At 44.5% G+C, this 20,999-nt stretch overlaps 1 protein-coding gene across 3 annotated transcripts in view; it reads left to right on the top strand.

Moving 5' to 3' along the window:
• The window catches only part of SPNS2 (SPNS lysolipid transporter 2, sphingosine-1-phosphate), a 182,544-nt gene that overhangs the window by 103,539 nt on the left and 58,006 nt on the right, over positions 1-20,999 (top strand). For all 3 annotated transcript variants that reach the window (XM_073315320.1, XM_073315321.1, XM_073315322.1), the window contains exons 4-6: positions 12,757-12,908; positions 15,186-15,252; positions 19,541-19,683. In XM_073315320.1, the coding sequence (XP_073171421.1) occupies positions 12,757-12,908; positions 15,186-15,252; positions 19,541-19,683 (362 nt within the window). The remainder of the gene's footprint in view (positions 1-12,756; positions 12,909-15,185; positions 15,253-19,540; positions 19,684-20,999) is intronic.

The raw sequence follows: 20,999 nt of genomic DNA, 5'->3' as shown, positions 1-20,999 counted from the left end.
CGCTGTAAACAAAAAACAATAACCCCTTTCATAATGTAGGAGAATATGACTCTGCATGAATCATCACAGTATGCCTGGCCTACTGGTTAATGTATAAAGACTGTGGACATGGGCTCCTGTGTTCTAGGAGTATGTGCAAACAGTGTGAACGTGGGAAATTCAGTCTTGCTGGCACCAGAAACTTTTGAAGCACTGGCTTTTTTTTTTGTTTTTAAGTGTAGGAGTTTCACATGTGGCAGAAAATTCTGGGTTTGCCACTTAGAGATTACTGGATTCCAGTAATAAGACCAGACCCATGAAATAGGTCTTGAGTTGCAAATTCCTAGTAACACTGCCGAATATCATGACTGAACATATGATTGAAATCTCATTAGACGGTAGCTGCAAATGCACTTAATAGAGTGTATCCATAGTCACTCTTTGGATTTGGTAGAAGAATCCACCCGGATGCCTGAATACCGTTAAATGGGATTGCTCCTGTGTCAGTACAGGATGGTTTTACAAATGAACCTACAGCATGAGGATATTTTGCCAATTAATAATGCATCAAGCCTGCAATATAAAGGTTGTTCAATGAAGGCGAGTAGTGGGGAGAAGCCAGTTAAGGGGAATTAAGAGAGACACTGATTTCACACTGGAAACCTGTGCATGACTTTACAGCTGATGCTAAAAGCAAGAGTAACCTCCCTTGCAGTGTTTCTACCAGTCCTAGGTAGAAATGGGAAGAGTCAGAGGAGTATGAAAATGGAAGGCAGATAAAAAAGTTAATATAGAGGGGATGGGTAAAGGTTCAGGGAGGTTCCAGTATATCTGAACCAGTTTGCCCACTTAGTCTGTCTCATTCATGCACTTAGGCTTTTAGCATTACACAGTAAAATAGGCACAAATGAGCTAAACCGTAGCTGAATACAATACTTGGTAAGGGTACGGATGGTAAGAAATTTAGTTCTTGAGTAATTTCATGTCATCATCTAAGGCATTTCATTAAAATCTGTGTCTTTCATGGACTGTAGGAAGTCTTGCCCAGTCTCTAGAATGCATACACTTAGGGCTTGTCATGTCTTCACTACTGGGAGATCCATGCTGCTGCAATCGGTGCAGCGGGTGTCAATTTAGTGGGTCTAGAGCTCACTTGGGTCGACTCTGGTACTCCAGCTCCCCGAGAAGAGTAAAAGTTGACCGGAGAGCATCTATTGACACAGCACAGTGAAGACACTGGGGTAAGTTGACCTATGCTACGTCGACTACAGCTACATTATTCACATAGTCGGAGTAGCATAAGTTAGGTCAACTAACCCCAGTAGTGAAGACAAGCCCTAGGACAATTCTTTTGTACTTGCCTGCCTAAATAAGTGAACTGATCTTCAGCATTGCTGGGGACTCACAGCTCCCATGGAAATTATCTCTGAATGGCTCTGAATCCCACAGAATTTGGCCACATTTATTTGGTGTCTTGAATATCTGTTTAGGTGCCTAGTTCTAAGTACCCAAGTTTGAAAACTTTGCCCTTACTGTCCTTTCGCATCAAAAACCTTGGGTCTATTTTATTGTTAAGAGCAGACTGTGTCGATCTCCTGTTTCCCATTCAGATGAATATGTTGGATATCTGTGCTTGTCAAAGTGAGGGACTGATAGCATTGGCTAGAGCCAGAAGTGTTTGTTGTAAATGCTAGTGCAAGGTTTACCACCTCACAAGTATGTGAAAACAGCTTGCTTCTGACCCACAGCTATCAAGCTATTCCAGGGCTGATGGTTCTGGAAGGTCCAATTATGCATAGTACTGCCAGGCTCCTTCTCTGCTTGTGGCTTAACTCAGACCTTCAGGGATGAGGAAAGGCTAATGCGTTTACTCAATGTTCTACCAAGCCCCAGTAATGTAGGTTTCTAATGTTCCTCTCTCTTTAAGCCATCTAAGCTATACTTTATAAGCAGCCATCTAGGTAACATTCCACCTTATGATATTCTGGTGAGTAAGCAAGTTGATCTGTTATGTTCCTTTCAGTTCCATTTCAGGCCCATTAACGATCAGTAGGCTAAACCAAGAAGCATATAAAATTTGCCAGTGTGAGTGTCAAGTAATATTTCTATTGCAAGACAGCACAGTCAAATGAGAGGTACTTCAGTTACCAAACTGAATTGCTGCGTTTGCCTATACTGAGGCTGTCATTTGGACCCTCTAATTAAATTACTTAATCAGATGATGGTGGGGAGTGGGCTTAAAGTTTTGCTTTTTTTACCTGAAAATGTCTGAAATGTGAATGAAGGCAGAGTCTCCAAGGCTCCAGACAGGTTAGAAATGGGGGCAGATTGAGGTATTCTGCATTAAAACCAAGACCTTCAACAGTGGGTGCCTGAAGTCAGGCTTCCAAGGCTGAGACTTTGAAATCTGAATGGAAATTGGACATCCCTTAAGGAGCTTTGAAAATCTCAGTCCTAAATCTGTATTCAGATACTGAAATAGGTGCTTGGTTTTTGTAAATGATGAGCACCCAGCAGCTCCTGTTGAGTTTGAATAGACTTGTAAGAGCTATGGGATGCACAGTACTCTTTGGGTTTTTTTTGCTTGTTTGTTTTTGTTGTTGTTAGGTTTTTTTTGAAGATGCGAATGCTTAATTAGTTGCCTAAATAGAGACTTAGAGCCATACCTGTAGACACCCATTTGTAAAAAATCTTGGTCTAAGGGTGCAAGTAATGAGGATGGAACTTCCCACCAAGCTCCCTTCACTGGATATGTTTCTGTACTAACTAGTGGTGTAAATCTGACAAAGTTAGAGGGGATTTTAATCAGGCAGAATCTCAAGCAAATCCCAAGTACATTTCCAAATAAAACCCTCCATATTCAATCAAATGTGACTGAACAAGTCACCAGGGAGAGCTAAAGCTATTAACAAATACTAGGAACAATTAGAGCAGAGGCTAGAGGACTTAGCATCGTCTCCCTCCCTCGCTGTTATATTTAAATATAATTTCTTCCTTTTCTCCTTGCTGAAATCCTTTCTCTCCTAGTGGGATACTAATAGCAGCCAAACTCTTCCGAAGGGGGCGTGTTCTAAAGACAGGTGCGTGATACTGAGAACTTCTGGGATACTTAAAGCAGTGGAAATCGGTTAAAACTGAGGTGTTGATTTTAGCTTATTGAGACTAGAAAAATCAGCCACCATTTATATTAAGGGTAGTTTCTAAAGGCTTAATAAGTCAATAGACACTTGAATAAATGATTAAACAATTGTTAGAGGCTGACAGCTCAGTAATCTAGAACAGGTACTGCTCATGTCTGTAACATGCGTAATAACATTTAGTCGTCATTTGTTAACCCTTTAGAAAAATGCTCTTAAATATAAAATGTGACTGAAATAATCTTAGAGCAGGAGTAAATTACTGTATGTAAAAGCTGAGCCTGGGGGAGATTTGAAAGGGCTTCACCTGCTGGAAAACAGTGTTTCAGAGAGGGCTTTCTGTGCCACTGGCCAATCTGAGGCACATGGCTCTTCAGAAACACTCAAGCTGCTGGAGTGAGCAGGATTGAGACTGAAGAGGAGAGCGCAGAGCTGTACGCCTCTTTAATTAGCATGCTGAGGATCACACTGAAGCACAGACCTCTTTAGATACCCGTACTCCAGCCTGGCTCCTTTTTTATCCTGTGCGTAAGGGTGTGCAAGGGGCTTGAGATATACTATCACTCCGTGTGCTGAGCTTAATCTTAATGGCCCCACTTGTGCACCTTGCTGTTGTCCGTCCCCCCCAACTCCCCACACACACTTAATTGCAGGATTAAGCTTCACAGACTCTTGAAGCTGCAAGCGCTCTTTGCAAAATCAAACACAAGTTTCCTGCTTATTTTACCAGCTGCTCGTTGGGGGCTTGTCCACACACAGACTTGGGAACTGAAGTAACTGAATCAGTTTTAATCTACATCCTTTAGTTATTTCAATGCAGTCTGTGTGTAGACACTCTAATTTGGGAATAAACGTGTCCTCTTGATGCAATAGTGAAATAAGAGTGTCCACACACAGGCTTGTATTGAAATCACTAAAGGTATGGACTAAAACTAATGCTCAGTTTCTCGAGTTCCAGCGTAGATGAGACTGAAGAGAGAAGGAAGAGGACATGTCAAGTGTGTGTGTTGAGGGGGAGCAGGAAGAACGAGACCTGAGACTGAGGGCTAGATAGTTCACCTCCCTGAGAGACAGTAGTAAGGTTGACAGAAGAATTCTTCCATCACCTCAGCACTGTCTACACTGGGAGTTAGGTCGGCTTACCTGCGTAGCTCATGGTGTGGGTTTTTTATGCTTCTGAGCAACATAGCTGGGTTGACCTCATTTTCTGGTGTAGACCAGGCCATAGTCACAGATGGAGGTGAAGAGCCATGAAGAAGGCGGGGAAGGACAAGTAGCTTGAGCTTGATGTGAAAGGTGAGAGAGGCCAGTGAGGAGGAGACTGCAGTACTTGAGACCAGAGATGACCTGAGGTGTGGAAAAGGATTTTTTCAGTAGAGGCTGAAGGCTGGACTGCACTACAAAATTAGGTGGAGTCAAACCAAACCCAAGCCCTGGTGGGGACAGTGCTAGGTCAACAGAAGATTTGTTCCATCGACCTAGCTACCAACTCTCAGGCCCTTCTGTCGCTGTCGTGTCTGTTCTACAGCGGCACAGGTGCAGCACTGTTAGTGTTCTGCATTCCCTGCGGGTATGTCTGTGCTACGGAGACCATCGCCATAATTATGCCAGCATAGCCCTGAAGTGTAGACACAATCTACATTGACAGAAGGGTTTTTTTTTTGTCAGTGTAGGAACAATACCTTCCTGAACCAAGTGAGCTATGTTGCCAAAAGCACTCTTCCATTGACCTTGCTGAGTCTACATGGAGGGTTGTATCGGCCTAGCTAGGTTGGTCAGTGCTATGGTTTTTTTGCGCCCTGGCCGACATAGCTAGGCTGATGTAACTTTTCTGGGCAGACTATGTCTCAAAGGAAAGGTCAGATTTTGGAGAAACTGAAACTAGGATTTAGTGACAGCCTGGACGGGGTGAGAAGGGTATGGTGAGAGAGGGAGGATGAGGAGCGCTGAAAACTACTTAATAAACCTAAGCTTGGAAGGAATGGAGTTTTATCAGTACATTGGTTGATTTCACCAAACCCACACAAACTGACCCAAAAAACAGTTCCTTTCGTAATCGTTGAAATGTACAGGAAGGCAAAGTAAGAAAAATGCTGCTTCAGAACGTCTTAGTTTCATGTAAAGATATTTACTGTGTATATTTTGATATGTGATGTTGGCAATTTGTGTTTTAATAGCTATAAAGCTTTAAATTTTTGAATCTCAATATCAGCTGTCATTAATTGATTGTTTGACCCCCCCAAAAAATTTCCCACAAATGTGAAAATTTAAATCCATAAAAAATGTAAAAATGCTTAAAAATAAACATTGATATTATCTGTTGAAATTATTTCAAAAAAATTGAATTTTGCCAAGCCTAAATATACCAGATGGGAACAGAACTGGCAGCTGCAGTGAAAGCTTCCCCTAGGCCACTCTGCGAATGTGACTCATGTCTGATGAGAGCTGATTTGTAGGGGGGAGAGGGTTGTTTATAAGTGCATCTGCCAAGCAAGTGCCCATCACCCAAGCCTCTATGTGCCCTTGCAAGTCTAAGACAAAGAAGTGAATGCTGGTAAATTCATAGCTTTGCATCAGTGCTGATAACTCATAGCCTCAAACCACCCACCCACCCACACACGCACACACCTTTGTCTTGTAACTTTGCATGCCTTAAGATCAAGCTCTGACGGAAGTTGCCAGCCTGCAAGAATAAAGGTCTCACTCTGGCTTCCACCCACCTATTACTCCTTGCAGGGTGAACTCCAACAGCCCTTCTGCTCCTGAGACTCCACCCCATTACCCCACAAATTTATCTCCCTGAGTTCTTCACTACTAGATACTCAGACTTTGCCCTTATGGTTTGTCACACTCGAAGGAATGAAACCTGCCCCAGTTATCAGTTCAGGGGGATACACTCATACAGTTTGCACAATAAAGGCAAGCTAGTGGTAAAAAATAAACAAAAAGCTTATTTAATTGAAAAATCATAGATTCAAAGATGAAATAGTAAGGAAATATGTAAAATATGTAAAAGTTACACAGAAGATAAACGTGAAGACACATCCTCAGGCTTTATACTTCTATATTAGTTAAATTTCCTTTTCTAATACAGGTTACCTGTTGTGTCTGAACAAGTTCCTAGCATGCCCTCAGTCCTAGAGGGGAGCCAGTTTTTCATGGACAGCACCCTGCTTATATGCTGGCCCTCAGTTTCTGGCTTATCTTCCTGGCTCATTCAGACTTCGGCATCTGTGCTGGCACTCCCAACAAGGGGCTAGATGTCTCTTGTTAAGGTAGTTTGCATGGCATGGACATGTCTTCTTGAGGAGCTAGACAAAGATCTCCCAGTTCATAGATCCTGAAATGGCCATCAGATGATATTAAAATTCAGTCTCTATCGGCCTGACCTGTACATGTTCTACAGAAGACCCCATTCTCCCGGATTGTTCACAGAGCAACTTTCATCTTCACTAAATATCTTCCCCTCTTCATCTCCCCCAAAATGTTTTCTTTTTTAAATTAATTTGACAATGCATGAAATTGTAGGATAGAGCACTCTTGTGGGCAGGTGTATAATAAAGTTGAGGCACGTATCATTGCCATTCCAAATCTAGATATGAATCCAGAATGTTCTGGGATGTTTGGATCCACGATTTTTGTTTTATCCATTATTCAGTTATGGATTTCCAACACCTATAAAAGTTTTTGCGGGGTTCAGATCAGGAGTTTATCGTTAGGGCCATCTCTTCCACCATAAGCAACGACTGTCACCCCACCATGTCTCCAAAAATAACTTACAGCTGTCTCCAGTATCTACTCATCTTTCTCAAAGGGAGGATGTCCCTGTGCAGTTTGGAAACCCGCAGGTTCATAAACATGATTCCGTCTTTGCAGGGGAGTTTAAAGAAATATGTCACCTGAGTTTGTCATGCCGCGTCATTGCTCACTTCTCCTAGGGAGTGTCTATTTATGAGCTCAAATTTGAACTGTGATTTCAGAGCTGCCAGTCCTATTAGTCACAGTACTGGTACTGGAGAAGCACATTGCTATTCTGGCTAGTATCATGATTTTGGAACGCCTTTGCATACCTACGGCAGAAGGTGTGGTATGTCAACTTCAATCATTAGAACCTAACACAGTGCTGATCTGTTTGGGAAAGCTGTTAATGGAACACAGCAGAAAGTGTTATTCGTCTGGTCAGAAAATACGGGTCCCGTCTGACTCCTCATGCTGAATTATGCCTCATGTATATAATCATAATGCCATGTTAGCAACTCTCGGCAGTCCACGCCCTGGTTAAATGGAGCTGAGCCTCCTTTAAGGAAATTAAAAATGGGATCTTTAGGAGGTCAACTCTGTGTGTTTGTCAGATGGAAGAATATGTTCACATGTTGTAATTGATGTAGCTATACTGTTGCAATCCTGTGTTGTGGACAAGGTTGCACCAGTGCAAAACATGGATTGCACACCTGCAGTGCATCTATACTAGGGATTTTCACTGGTGCAGCCACTCCAATGTAGTCAGTGCTTAAAGTGTGCTAGGTTATGGGCCCAGCAAATAAAATTTCTCAAGCTCTGGCCAGGTTGCTGAGGGGTGCACATTTCAGCCCTGGCTGCTTTCCCCACTACCCCACTTCCTGGGGCAGAGCAATCAATCAGAGCTGCTGCAGAAGTAGGCCGTACCGGGGACAGAACAGGCAGGGTGAAGAGGCCTAGGAGCTGCAGGAGGAACTGAGATGAGCCTGGGGTGCAGAATTGATGTGGTGATTAGGGGGAGAGGCCATTGTGATGTCATTTCCATTTCTTTAGGAAATAATAGAAACCCCCCCCCCCCACACACACATGCTTTTTTCAGACCACTTTAAGCACTGAATATAGTTAGACCGGCGCATATTTCCCTAATCTGGACAAGCCAATATTTCCTTTGTATTATGGGATGCTTTACAGCTACTTCAGATTCAGATGCTTAATGACCAGGCTTACGGATCACATGGCTCTCTAGACATGGCTGGTTCTTCAGCGTTTTATGCATACTTTGGCAGATTATAGGTTTATCAGTGGCAACTAATCTTGTAGAGAACCGTGGCCTAATTCCTTTTGTTAACTTATTTAAAGAGAAAGAGGTACGGTCACTATTAGACCTATTAAAACCTACATTACTCACTCAGTGGTCTGTGCCACTGGGCTAAATGTGTAATTAGGGGCTTCGTTCAAACATGATAAAAGGCAGTCACATGTACAGCTTAGTCAAAGGATGTCCTGGCCCACTGAATTCTGATGTGATGTGTGAGATCAGGAATAGAAACAGTATGAAGATGTTAATGTAAACCTCTTGTGTGTGTGCTACAGAAAATTGCAATGCCTTGGTGCCCTTTAAATACTGTAGAGTCCAATAATGAAGCCCTTACTGTTTTTTGCGGTGTGTGTTGTGCCTGTTTAAGAACTGAGTAAGGATTCGATTTGGTGTCTAGTTTTCAACAGGATTGTAGGGTTTGGCAGAATGGATCAGTCCAGGGACCTCTTAGCCCAGTGTCCCCTCTCCGTCAGCCCAGCAGAAGGTGCAAGAAACCCAGCAGTGGGCAGTTACGGGATAGCCTACCCCCAGAGAAAATTACTTGCCAGCCCCTCTTAGTGGTTGGCTTATGCCCTGAATCATGAAGATTTATACATCTTCTAAAACTCCTTTTTTTTTTTTAGTTACGACTATGTACAACCCTGTATTTCCAGCAATGGGATGTGTGGACAAAGTAGTAAAGCCCTGGGAACTTGGAGAAAGGCCACATTTTCCCTTAAAGAGACTGGAAGAGAAGAGCCAGGTCCACAGTTCCTGCCTTGCTGCCATCCATTCCACTGCCCCCTCTAGGTGGTACGCCCTGTGGTGACGTGGCTTTCAGGGGAGTGTCCAACAAGAGTGGCAGAGGCACCATATCTCTACCAGCCTTCATCCTTTCTCCACCATGTCAGCTTGTGGTGCACCTGAACCCTACCTTGCTGACGTCCCTTTGTGGTATAGAAAAGCTGAGCAGGGGGAATTCCAGGGGATTAGGCCTTGCAGATTGGCTGCTCCCTCTCCTGCTGTCTGTACCCCCACTTTGGTGCTTCTAGCGCCTTGGCTGGAATTGTGCTGGTCTGTCTAGGGCTTGAGAGTGCAGCAAATGGAGGGATGTGGATTTGCACACTGCATTCACTTCTGGGGGATACATCCTCAGGTGCCAGGGGGGTCATTGGCAGACATGATGGGAAGCAATGGCAAACCCATACTCCCGAGTGTGATCATTAACCTTTATTGAAAATGAAGTGTTTGCTTTGTCCGTTCTTAAGTGTCCAAAAATTCCATCAAGTTGTCTGTCATCACTGACCCAGGGAAAAAAGCACCAAAACCTTGATGTTTCTGGTCTTAATTTGTATGCATATAAAATATGCTTAGGTGCTGAAAGCTGACTCAGGCTTTTAAAATCCCCCAGCACAATTAGAAGCGTTTGCACAGGGGAACAAATTATGGAAGAACTACGCAGTAATGTTTGAAGGAATAAACTTCTTTAATACATACCAATCCTTATTTGGGAAAGGGTAAAATTTGATTAACAATTCCCACTCTGCTACTCATGCTGTTCTCAGAGGCAGTTTGGTCCAGAGCAGACAGGGTGGCCAGGGTATGTGTCTCACTGTTCTGCCCAAGCCTCGGGGTGTGACAAAAAGGAAAAGCAACAGAAAGAAAGGGTTTCCATCAAGCTAATGGAAACTATCCTGCCCACCCATGGGGAAGAGACATGCAGGTCTGAGGTCAGAATAGATGATCACGTGATCCTTTCTGGCCTTTAGAATTATGAATGTATGTGTATAAAGCAGACAGAGCTTTATATATACTACATCTGTGGACTTCCTGTTGGTTCACTACATGCTTACATCTTGATATACTGCTTTTCTCTTACGCGAGTCTTACGTTGATCATCATCTAGAGTCAGAAATTCATCACTCAGGCCTGGTCTGCACCTAAAATTTTGGTCAACCGAGTTACATCGTTTCAGATTGTGGAAAATTTTGCATCTTGTGCAACGTAGTTAATTGACTTAATCCCCACTGCAGACGCAGTTAGGTTGATGGAAGAATTCCCCTCCATCAGTGTAGGAAGCATCTGCGTTACAGTGGCACAGCTATGCTGCTGTAGTGTAGACACATCTTCAGACTCTCAAAGCATGAGAGAGAATGTGGCAGAAATACTGGAAAGGGGATTTGGCTTTCTGTGTGAGAATGAGTCCTGATGTGGATAGGCTACCAGGGGTTGTCGGTGTTTTCAGTGCACTAGGATGCCCAACGTTATCAATATTGGTAGAGCTGAGCTGGTGTTAACAACAGGGAGAAAGCTTTGCACAAGATTTGTAGGCAAGATTTGAGAGGTCACCATTGCTGTAGCAATGGTCAGAGTAAAGCCCATGCAGAATGGTTATTGAGAATTGTACTTGTTGCTGTATCTCTCTGGTGGTATTTTCATATAGATAAAGTTTTAGAAAGGTCCTGTTTGTCAGCAAGATGGCCACTTTCCTGTCATGGTTGACATTTCATATTTACTGGTTATTGGTCTGGAACTGAGCCTCCTTAACCCCATCTCCATCGTATCTGAACCATGGTTGGTTTTGATTTTGCAACACCAGAAACCAGCGGATGAACGTGTGCAAACCGAAACCAGCGGATGAACGTGTGCAAACCGAAACCAGCCTCCAGTTTTGCCCAGTTCTAATTCTGCCTCACTAATGCATTCAGCATGTATATGAATAATGCTGCTTATCCCAACCACATTGGCTACCAGTGTGCCAGTCGCAGGCAGTGTATCTCCACAGCATTCCTGAATGGTTTAGCATTGGGCAATGGACCTAATTTAACTGGTTTGAGTCATGATATTGCCCTTTCTGCAGGCACCCACGTGCATCTGTTCAGTATGACAGGGCTAGAGGAGACATTTAATTATACCTGTAATTGCAAACACCAAGCAAGTTATAATTGTGTTCAGAAAATGCGTACCAAGGTAGAACTGGCGTCAAAATAAGCAGTTGATGGTGGCTGTGCAAGGCACTGTTAGTGTGTTTAGAGGAACCGCACGGGAGTTGTCTACCAGCAGGTGTATATATGGTAAAGCAGGTGCTTCAGCGCCCATCTTCTCAGCTCATCTCAGCAAGGACTTTGCATGGTTAGAGTAGGGAACCTGAGACCTGAGTTCCAATCCCAGCACTACTTGAGACTTGTGTGACCTAGGGCAAATTGCCCTCTCACTTACTCAGTTTCCCCTTTGTAAAGGGGGATCAATAATACATATTCACCGTTGCATTTGAGGGACGAGTGTAATCCATATGGCTCCAACTCTCCCAGGTGACCTACTGGCTAACAAAAGTGACAGTATATGGGGACCTGTAAGGGTTAGATATTTAAAATTTGGCTTTCCCCAGCCCTTTTCTTTGTCCTTAGTCGACAGCTGCAATTAATTGCTGTTGTATTTCTGCACCTGGAGTTGTTTCTGAGTGCAGCTCGCGTTGCTTCGATGTGCTCGTGCATCAGGTAGTTAGGCGTCGAAGTGGCATAAACCGGGCTCGCAAACAGCTGCAGCCAGAAAGCTGCAAGCGTACAGAGGAGCTTCCTTGAAAAGCAGGCGCGTACAGTGTCTTATACAATGTCAGGTGCGAGGGGAGCCACCAGCAGGAAAATACGTTCCCTTAGTTCTGTGACGTCAGTGGAAAATTCCTTTTCCTCTTCCATGTTGGCTTGCATTAGATTTCAGTTTGTTGCAGCTCACGTTTTCCTGACACATTCTGGTCTGTATTCAGTCTGCTCACGTCCACTGCTTGCAGAGAGTGCACTTGTTTCCAAGTGATTTCTGTTGCCGGCTTTACGTTTGTGCAATGGGTACAACTGCATAGGATGTCCCTGAATCCGCTGTTGTTACTGATAAGCAGCACACTGACTGCAGACCTATATCAGTATAACTAAGTCACTCGGGGGTGTGAAAAATCCACACCCTTGAGCGATGTAGTTATGCCGATCTAACCCCCAGTATAGACAGTGCTATGTCAATGCGGGAGCTTCTCCTGTCCACATAGCTACCGCATCTTCGGGGGGTGGATTATCTATGCCGACAGGAGAAGCCCTTCCATACTTTTTGAAGAGTCTTAAAAATTGCACCAGGATTGACTTTTCAGCCCAGTGCTCTGTGGCAACTTGGATACAGAGGATTTATACACATCATTTAAGACCTCCAAATACGAGAGTCGTCATCAGCTCAGCTCCCCGCAAACCTTCTGTAGGGTTGCTCTGTCTACACCCATAAACCTCCTATGGTTGAGCCTCCCCCTGGGAGTGAAATGAGAATCTCCTGCTTCCCATTCTTTAACCATATTAGCTGCTAATGTTTGGAACATCTTCTGGAATGCCAATTAGGGCAAGGGTTTATTATTACAGTTATTTTTTAAAATATGTGTAAACCACTACAGAAATATGGCACTGACATTTTCCCTGGGAACAGAAACACGAGGAGCAGTGGTAAGAGTGACAGTGGGATGAGGGGAGTAAGTGTTATCCACTGGTCACATGGGCTTGCATTTCCCTGTGGACTGTTTCATTATGAACCATTTTGAAGACTGATTAATTTTTTTCTTATTACTTCCCTCAGTATTTCTGGCTCCTCGTCCTTTCACGAGGTTTGGTCGGCATCGGTGAAGCCAGTTATTCCACCATCGCTCCCACCATCATAGGAGACCTTTTCACCAAAAACACCAGAACCCTCATGCTGTCTGTCTTCTACTTTGCAATCCCTCTTGGCAGGTAACCAGTCCACTGCTGTTCTCTTGAATTACCATACATCCGAAACGGCTGACAAGAAAGACACATTTTCTTAGATTTGAATTGTTTTGTAAGGGAAGAGTTTGCAGACTGATGGCTAGAGTAGGGGCTGCTTAAAAGAAAGAGGTGCTTATACCTGTGTTGCCACTGATTCATGTCCACGTTCGTTTAAGACCCTTGCCTGGAATAAAGGTGAGGTATTACTAATTAACAGAGCTGGATGAAAACAGAAAATAACTATTCAGCATATACGTTTTTGGAATAACAGCGATGTTACTTGTATAACTGATGAATAATATTATACCAGTTCTCTTAGTTGCTGTTTATATTCATTTGAGATATGGGCCTTTTTGAGTCAAGTTCCTCCAAGTTACCATATACTCTAGAAGAGTCATTAGGTTAAGGTACTAAGGGCTAAATGGTCAAAACTGTGCAAGTGTAATTGCAGGCACATCTCCCTAAGGCATGTGAATATTGGAGAGTGCAGGTCAGAGGCACAATTTAGCTCTTGAAATTTTGGCCTTTCCAAAGTATTCTTTAGCTTACATTCAAACTCCGACCTACTTGAATCTGCAAAATTTGGCTGAGACGCTCTAGAGGACCCAGTGGTTAAAACCACAGTAGACAGTCTGTGTTAGTACTCCCACCATTGCAGCGACCACTGTGGGAAATTACTTTTAAAAGTCTAATGTAGACAAGGCTGAGGAGAGCTGCTGTAAGGAGCATTCATGCTTCAATTTACGCAGAGTCGTCTAGGACCATACAGCCCATAGTCTCCTGATGAATGTAACAGACAGACTCAGTCTTTGAGTAATTATTTCCCCTGGCACTTTCTTTCAATTGAGTTCCCTTATCAGCCCAGTGCAGTATCTGATTGCTGGGACTAGAGAGATCCTGTATGTTTTACAATGGTTGACCCTGCATTGTGAGGTTGTAGACAGGGTGGGCTCAGACAATGTGGATCCAGATTCCCAGAAGCAGATGACTTCCTCTGAAGAAGTGGCACAGTAAGTTCATTTCCAGAAAGGGAAAACCTGGACAGCAGTTAACTCCACCATTGCAGTGAAAAACATCTGGATTAGGGTGGCGATACACCAGCTAGAACTTACTGTAGTAACTTTGAAACAAAAATTGAAACATTCTTTTGCTCTTCAGGAAGAAGAAATGGCTGGTCCTTAACTGATGGAAATAACTTTTTCTAAACAGCCCTCGGAAACTGAACACTTAAGTAGAGAATTGAGCTGAGCAGTGGTTGGCAACAAATCAATTCCTTCCAAAGACAAACATGCTTGATAATGGCAAATGGCTAGAAATGGGCCCCAGTTGCCCCATCTGGCTCTGGACCTGATTTTTTCCAAAGTCTAATGGAGTTTGGATCCGTGGTTTGGTTTTGGAGCCATATCTGTAAATGGCTCAGTACCCGAATGGTATTGATGGTAACTCAGGTGCCTTCATGGCTTAGAAAGCTGTACAATAAATGTGTCTGGCAACAGCCAGCCGCCCTGGAACAGCTCTGGCAGCTTTTACCCAAGGCAGCCTTTGCGCTGAATGCTGGCATTTACGAAAGATGGATTTCGTGCCTGTTCGTTTGTTATAGGGAAGCATCACTGCGGTTCACCAGTTGGACCGCTCAGCTAGAGCTGCCTTTTATTACCTGATCATAATTCTGTGATATCTGGCTGAAAGTCTGCTGGTTTCTCTAACCTCCTGACAGGTTTATGATGTTCGCCTATCAGCCCTATGTGCTTGTTCTTCCAAGATTTTTGGTATGAACTTATAAAAAACAGTCTCTTGATGCATATTTGGGAACAACTGCTGTTAAATTAACAGATGGCATTTAAATGGTTTGGTGCAGTATAAACTTGATGGCACTTCTTATTAATTCTAGGTCTGGGCCCAAAAACACAGGTGCTCAGCTTATTGCAGTGATTGGTGTGATGTAGGAATCTGAATGGGACAGTCTTTGGATCCTAGGGCTTTGTTTCAACCCCTTACAGGGCAAAGGGCCTGCAGTGAAGTTCAGATCAGTAGCTAAATTTCCATCAAACTAGAGGATATTTGGTCCCGTCATGTTGTTAGAAGTTACATGTTCTCCACTTTTTCTGCTTTTAGTGATGCTTACTCTTGTCTCTGCAGGAAAAGGGAACTTGCAGACTCAGCCGCTGACCATGACTGTTTGTCTGCATTTCACGTTCTTTGAGAACAGCTACACCGATAGCACTTTATTAAAACTGGCTCCCTTCTTTGTACTTTTTGCAGTGGTTTGGGATACATCACTGGATCAAGCGTGAAGCAAGTAGCAGGAGACTGGCATTGGGCATTGCGGGTAAGCACCTGTCTCATATTCAATAAGTCTGTTAAAATATCCCTCATGAACTCACACACACAAATGTTAGAGCTGGCCAGAAAACAGGTTGTAACTTTCATGAAAACTTTCTGAAAATTTCCAGCTCTTCAGCTGGTCAAAAATTTTGAAATATAAAATTTCGTTGTAATTTTTCATCAACATTTTGCCAACAAATGGACAGAATTTTTGCAGTTTTTCAGGTGGGTGAAATTTCCATCTTCTTTTCCCCCAGCAAAACTGAAAATTTCCAACATACTCCAATAAGCTGGCACTTGTCATTGTCACAGTCTTTATCCCATTTCAAAAGAGGATGGTGCTACCTCACCAAGTTTTATTCTGCTTTACATAATCCGTGGGCAGCACCATCTTCTGACTGAACAGTATTTAACAGTTTGAGGTTGAGGGCAGAAGAGGACTTCTAGGCAGGGCAGGATTAAAAAACTGGAGCACTGGAAAGATACGTGTACAGATATTAAGCATGTAGCAGATTAAACGTATGCAGCTCCTGGACGAAAAGGGAAAGGTGTTCATTGTTGGTTCTTTGTGCTTGTTTCCCTGCCTGGGAGTAGCGTATTTCCAATCACTTCATTATCAGTTGACAGTAGTTTCTTGATGGGCTGGGGAATAGGAGGAACCTTAAATCAACTCTGTAGCCTTTCAGTCCCCTGCTGTCAAGAAACTCCTGCTTTGAGGAAAAAACACTTTGTTCCAGTTTCCGCTTGTTTTTCTGCCCAGAGACACTCAGTTTCCTTCTATTTTAACCTCTAGGAACCTTGATAAATGTGTTGAAAAGATAATAAACCACACACACACAAACACATACACACACAGCGATGTCTTGAAATTGCTGGCAGGAAATGGCCCAGCAAACCTGCTTTCTGGCCTTTGACAGTCTGGCCAGCACGGGGTTGAGTGAGATGCTCTCTCAGGGCTGGCAGTTCCTGAAGGCAATTAATTGCATGAAGCTCGTGCCAATGCAGTTTATAACAGCAGGTGCTGAAATACGTGGATTCCCTACCTCAAACAAACGGCTTTTTTTGGCGGCTGGAAATGAGAAGCGAGGCCAGTAAAGTCACCGGGAATAGTCCATCAGCAGCCAGCTGAGTGGGGAGCAGATTCCAACCAGGAACCTAAAATGAAAAGAATTAAGTGTAATGCCATGAAGTTGCAGACCAGAAAATTGGCCGTCTTACCTAAAGGCAGGAATGCTTTAAGGGTGAAGCTGACTTCTGAGCAGAGGAGCAGCGCTAGGCCTAAGCCCCTTACTCAACCCATTGTGCTTAAATGAGACTGACGTGTTACATAGGATCATGCTGGCCTAGTACATCAAGATGAAAGGCACCCTAAGGCCATAGTTCTCAACCTTTTGGGGCTCAGGACCCAGTTGTAAACCTTGATGGCATGACCCAGGATATAGCTTTAGTGCCAAATACATCCGGCTTAGGAAATATTTCATACCCACGATATATAGTATACACATTAACACAATAAATGCTAAAAAAGTACACTTATGCATACTATAGTGGCGGCTCCTGGCTGGGCGCAGCTCCCCGCTCCAAGTGTTGCAACCTCTGGGGTCACAGCGCTGCTCAGATTTGGGCCAGCCCCCTTAACAGGGGGCTAGCCAGGCCAAATCTATGCGAGTGGTGTTGTGACTTGGTGCATGGTATCAAAACATCACTCACTCAAATTTGGCCCAGCTAGCCCCCTATCATCATGACAGAGGGGTGGCTGGGCCAACTTTGAGTGGCACTCCAACCGTGTGGACCAGGTCGCAAGGCCCAGAGTGGGGTGCCGAGCCCAGTCAGTCCTGAGGGACTGAGGCCACCACTGCAGGGTGATTGTGAGATGGGCTCTGTCTGCAGCCCTCCCCAGGGCCACCCAAGTGACTCCTTGACACATTCCGGAGACCTAATTTTGGGTTGTGACCCACAGGCTGAGAAACCTTGCTGTAAAGGCCTAACGGTATTATTTGATGCAGGAAGTTGCCATTAGCTCCCTTCTCTTCAAGTGAGATCTCCACCTTTGTTTCTGGCAAGAATCTTTCTGGGCTCCTGTGCTTGTAGATCCCAGGCTCCCTGTGCATCAGTCTCTCCATCATGTTCTATGCAAACATCACAACAAATTGCCAGTGATAACCTGACTGTACAAAACACATGAAAACTATCAGGAGACGTTGGTCTGTCTTTTGGTCTTGTCTACATGGGGACACTTATGAAAGTTAATCCAAATTTACTAAAGGTATGAATTTAAAATGCATTAGTTAAATGTCATTAACTCACAAATTAATTAAACTGAATCAAATAAAGACTACTTGAATTCTGAATAGGAGAAGAGTTTCAAGTGGTTTAATTCATCCACTTTCAATTCACATCTTAAATTAATTCAGATTAATTTTCTTGAGTGTCCTCATATAGACAAGCCCTAAATCTAGTAGTGTCAAGCCCTAAATTTAGTAGCATCGTGAGTGTAATTGCTTATTTCCTAGGTGTGTTGCTTCACTGTGTCACCTCTTGTGATCTCACCAGATCTCCTAATCTAGGCAGGGTCACGTTGATCAGTACTTGGATGAGAGACCCCAGAAGAAGAACCAGAGTGTTTGTAGAGGTGCTTCGTAGGAGGCAGTCTTCCCTCTGGTTCAGTAACAATTCCAGTGCCCCAGTAGAGTGCCAGAGGATGCTGTGTTGCTGGAGGAGCTGGTCTTTCAGATAAATAAAACAGAAGTCAGGAGAACTTGGAGTCCTTTAGGATTCCATGGCACTTTCCACCAGAGTTAGGGGCATTGTGTCCTGGACAAATTTCAGCTAAGTTACTTTCATTCTTCCAGCCATAAGTTCCTCCTGTCATTTCAAGCTGAATGAGGTATTTTCCTTAGTTTCCTGTCTTGAAATCATAGAATATCAGGGTTGGAAGGGACCTCAGGAGGTCATCTAGTCCAACCCCCTGCTCAAAGCAGGACCAATCCCCAATTTTTGCCCCAGATCCCAAATGGCCCCCTCAAGGATTGAACTCACAACCCTGTGTTTAGCAGTCCAATGCTCAAACCACTGAGCTATCCCTCCCACCATGTTTTAGGTTTCCTCTTTGCAACCAAACTGGGACCTGCCTTCTGTTGGGCCTGCAGTTTTGTGTTGCACGGGTAGGTTAGGTATTCTGAGGCACCACTACTCAGACTGGAGCCTACCGTGCATTTGGCTGGCACAGAATTTGTACGTAAAAATTGCACCTATCAAAAGGGAGGCCTCAGCCTTATTGATAACATCCCCCTTTAGGGAATGTCTGCCCAGCAGTGAGCCTCCCAGCGCAGGTCAACAGACTTGGTCTAGGGGGCTTTGCACTAGCATCCTACAGACGGCTGCACAGACAGCACTCTGGAGTTGTGGCTCCGGCTGGAGCTTGGGCTCTGAAGCCCACCCCCATCCCCAGGCGTCCGAGCCTGAGCCACAACTTCAAAGTGCTGCGTACGCAGCTATTTCTCCAGCACTAGTGCGCACCCTGCGAGCACAAGTCCGTCGGCCCGCACTGGGTGGCTCGCTGCTGCAGGCTGGGTAGATGTACCCGTTGTGTCCTAGTGCCCTGTTGAACAGCGATGTGTTGCACCCTGGTGATGACTGAATCTCAGTGGTAGACAGGTGGTTCGGTTTTATAGCTTGTGAAGCCTTCTGGGATCCTTTGGATGATGCAAATCTTCTCTAGTCATTGGAGTAGTGGACTGGAAGTCAGGAGACCTAATCCTCGTGAGCCTCAGTGTCCTCTTCTGTTTTCCCCCCACTCCATCTTGAATGCCCTATGCAGGGAGCAGTCAGGAACTGGCTGAAAATGGAAAGCCAGAGGTGGGCAAGGGGCATGTGCACACAGAGGAAAGTATGGGAAAGGTCAGAAAGTGACTCCCAACATTCAGAAAACCTTTCCCCTTCCTGGCATACCACCCCAGATACCCTTCAAATACTTCTAGAAATTAGCCAATCCCCTAGCCCACCTGGGAGTAAGCTGGCTTCCTAAGGGTTAAATGTCACAGAAGATGAGCTGGGTACAGCAGTAACACAGAATGCGACCACCTTAATCACAAGCATCTCCAAAGCTGAGCTACAAGAGTAAGTAAGGGTCTCGACAGAGAGGAGCAGATGCGGCAGTGGGTTCATGCAGATTCGGACCAGATGTAAAGAATCTGGCCACTGAAATGAAACTAATGCAATCTGTTTCTTTTTGACTAGCCATGGTAACCACTGGCAACTTCCTGTGCTGATTCCCAGGTCCTCTTTTCCAGGTATCTCCACTCCTAGGCATGATAACGGGGACACTCATCTTGATATTTGTACCTGCTGCTAAAAGAGGCAACGTGGAACAGCTGGGGGGACAGCTGAAGGCTCGGACTTCATGGCTAAGAGACATGAAGGCACTGATCAGAAAGTAAGAGAGCTCTGCTAAAATGCGCTTGGCCTTCAACTCTCAGCCTGGGAGTGAGCTAGCTTTTGCCGGTGGCAATGCTCGATTTGCAAGCGGCAATGCTCAAGGAGCAGCAGAAAGCACGATCCTTGGGCCTGAGAAAGGAAGCCACAGTTGTATTTTCACTAGGAATGGGCCCCAGTTAGAATCCAAATTTGGATCTACCCTGTCCAAGGTTCAGATTGGAGGGTTTTCTCGGGTCCATATCTGGTTCTCGCTTCAGGGAAGCTCAAGTGTGGAAGTGGAAACATATGAAAGAGCAAATGGTGTTACTGGCTTTCTGCCCTTTTTTCTGTCTTGGTGGGCACCGGGAAAGGAGACACCTTCCTGAGGAGGGGGGGAAATGAAACGTCATAGTGAATTTTGAGGAGCAGATATACAAATGCCTGCCCTTGCTTGCAGGTATACCCATGCTTACACAGTTCCACATCCCTATGCACCCACACTTGCACAGTGTCAGTCATTCTGCTGCACGCGCTGTCAGGGTGTTTCTGCAACTGCCTCTGAGCACGTCTCCATTTACCCGCAGATTGCCCATGGAGTTCCAAAGTGGAACTTGCGCGTGATCTTGTTCCTTCTGACAGTACTGACTAGTGCATCTTCCCGGTGTTGTCAGCAAGAACAAGGGTGTTCGGACACGTGGTTATGGTTAATTCACAGGTGTCTCCATGGGGCTTACCCTCATATCATTTGAATGCCTGGTAATCCAAACGGTAATGACACTACTCTCCCAGTGAGGCAGGGTCACTCAGATGGGGAGAATGGCATTTGGAGCAGGCAAGTAGGCATGATGGTAGGACTAGAGGGAGGGCATCCTGATGATTGAGTGCTGACTATATTACTTGATGGTCACATGGCACTTTGTGGATGTAAAGTCCTGTCCAGGAGGTGAGACGTATTGTTACTGTCACAACATAGTGTGTTAGAAATGTACTCTGGGCCTGATTTTCCATCACCTTGCACCATTGTTGCACCTGTGCAAAGTTAGTGCAAAACAGTACTGCACCGAAGCCTGGTAAAATTTTACACCTGCTTTGCACTGATGTAAATAGATGCAGAGGCAAGCTCCAACAGAAAGTACTGTAATTATATCATCTGAGCCTATTTGAGCAGCTAGTGATTTGATCTTTGCTCTAGGGATGCTCTGGCTTATGAGTTTGGGGCTGAGCTGATGCCGTTTTCTCTGTTGCTGCCTCCCATGACCATTATTCCTTCAGGGTTTCCCTACTGCAGAGATAAAGCAGTTCTGGACTTAAAATTTCCCCTTGGATTTTTCTCTC

Source organism: Lepidochelys kempii, chromosome 17 (genome assembly GCF_965140265.1).
Source record: "Lepidochelys kempii isolate rLepKem1 chromosome 17, rLepKem1.hap2, whole genome shotgun sequence".
NCBI classification, from domain to species: Eukaryota; Metazoa; Chordata; order Testudines; family Cheloniidae; genus Lepidochelys; species Lepidochelys kempii.
Note: the sequence above shows the minus strand (reverse complement) of the source record. Positions and strands in the feature narration are given on the sequence as shown.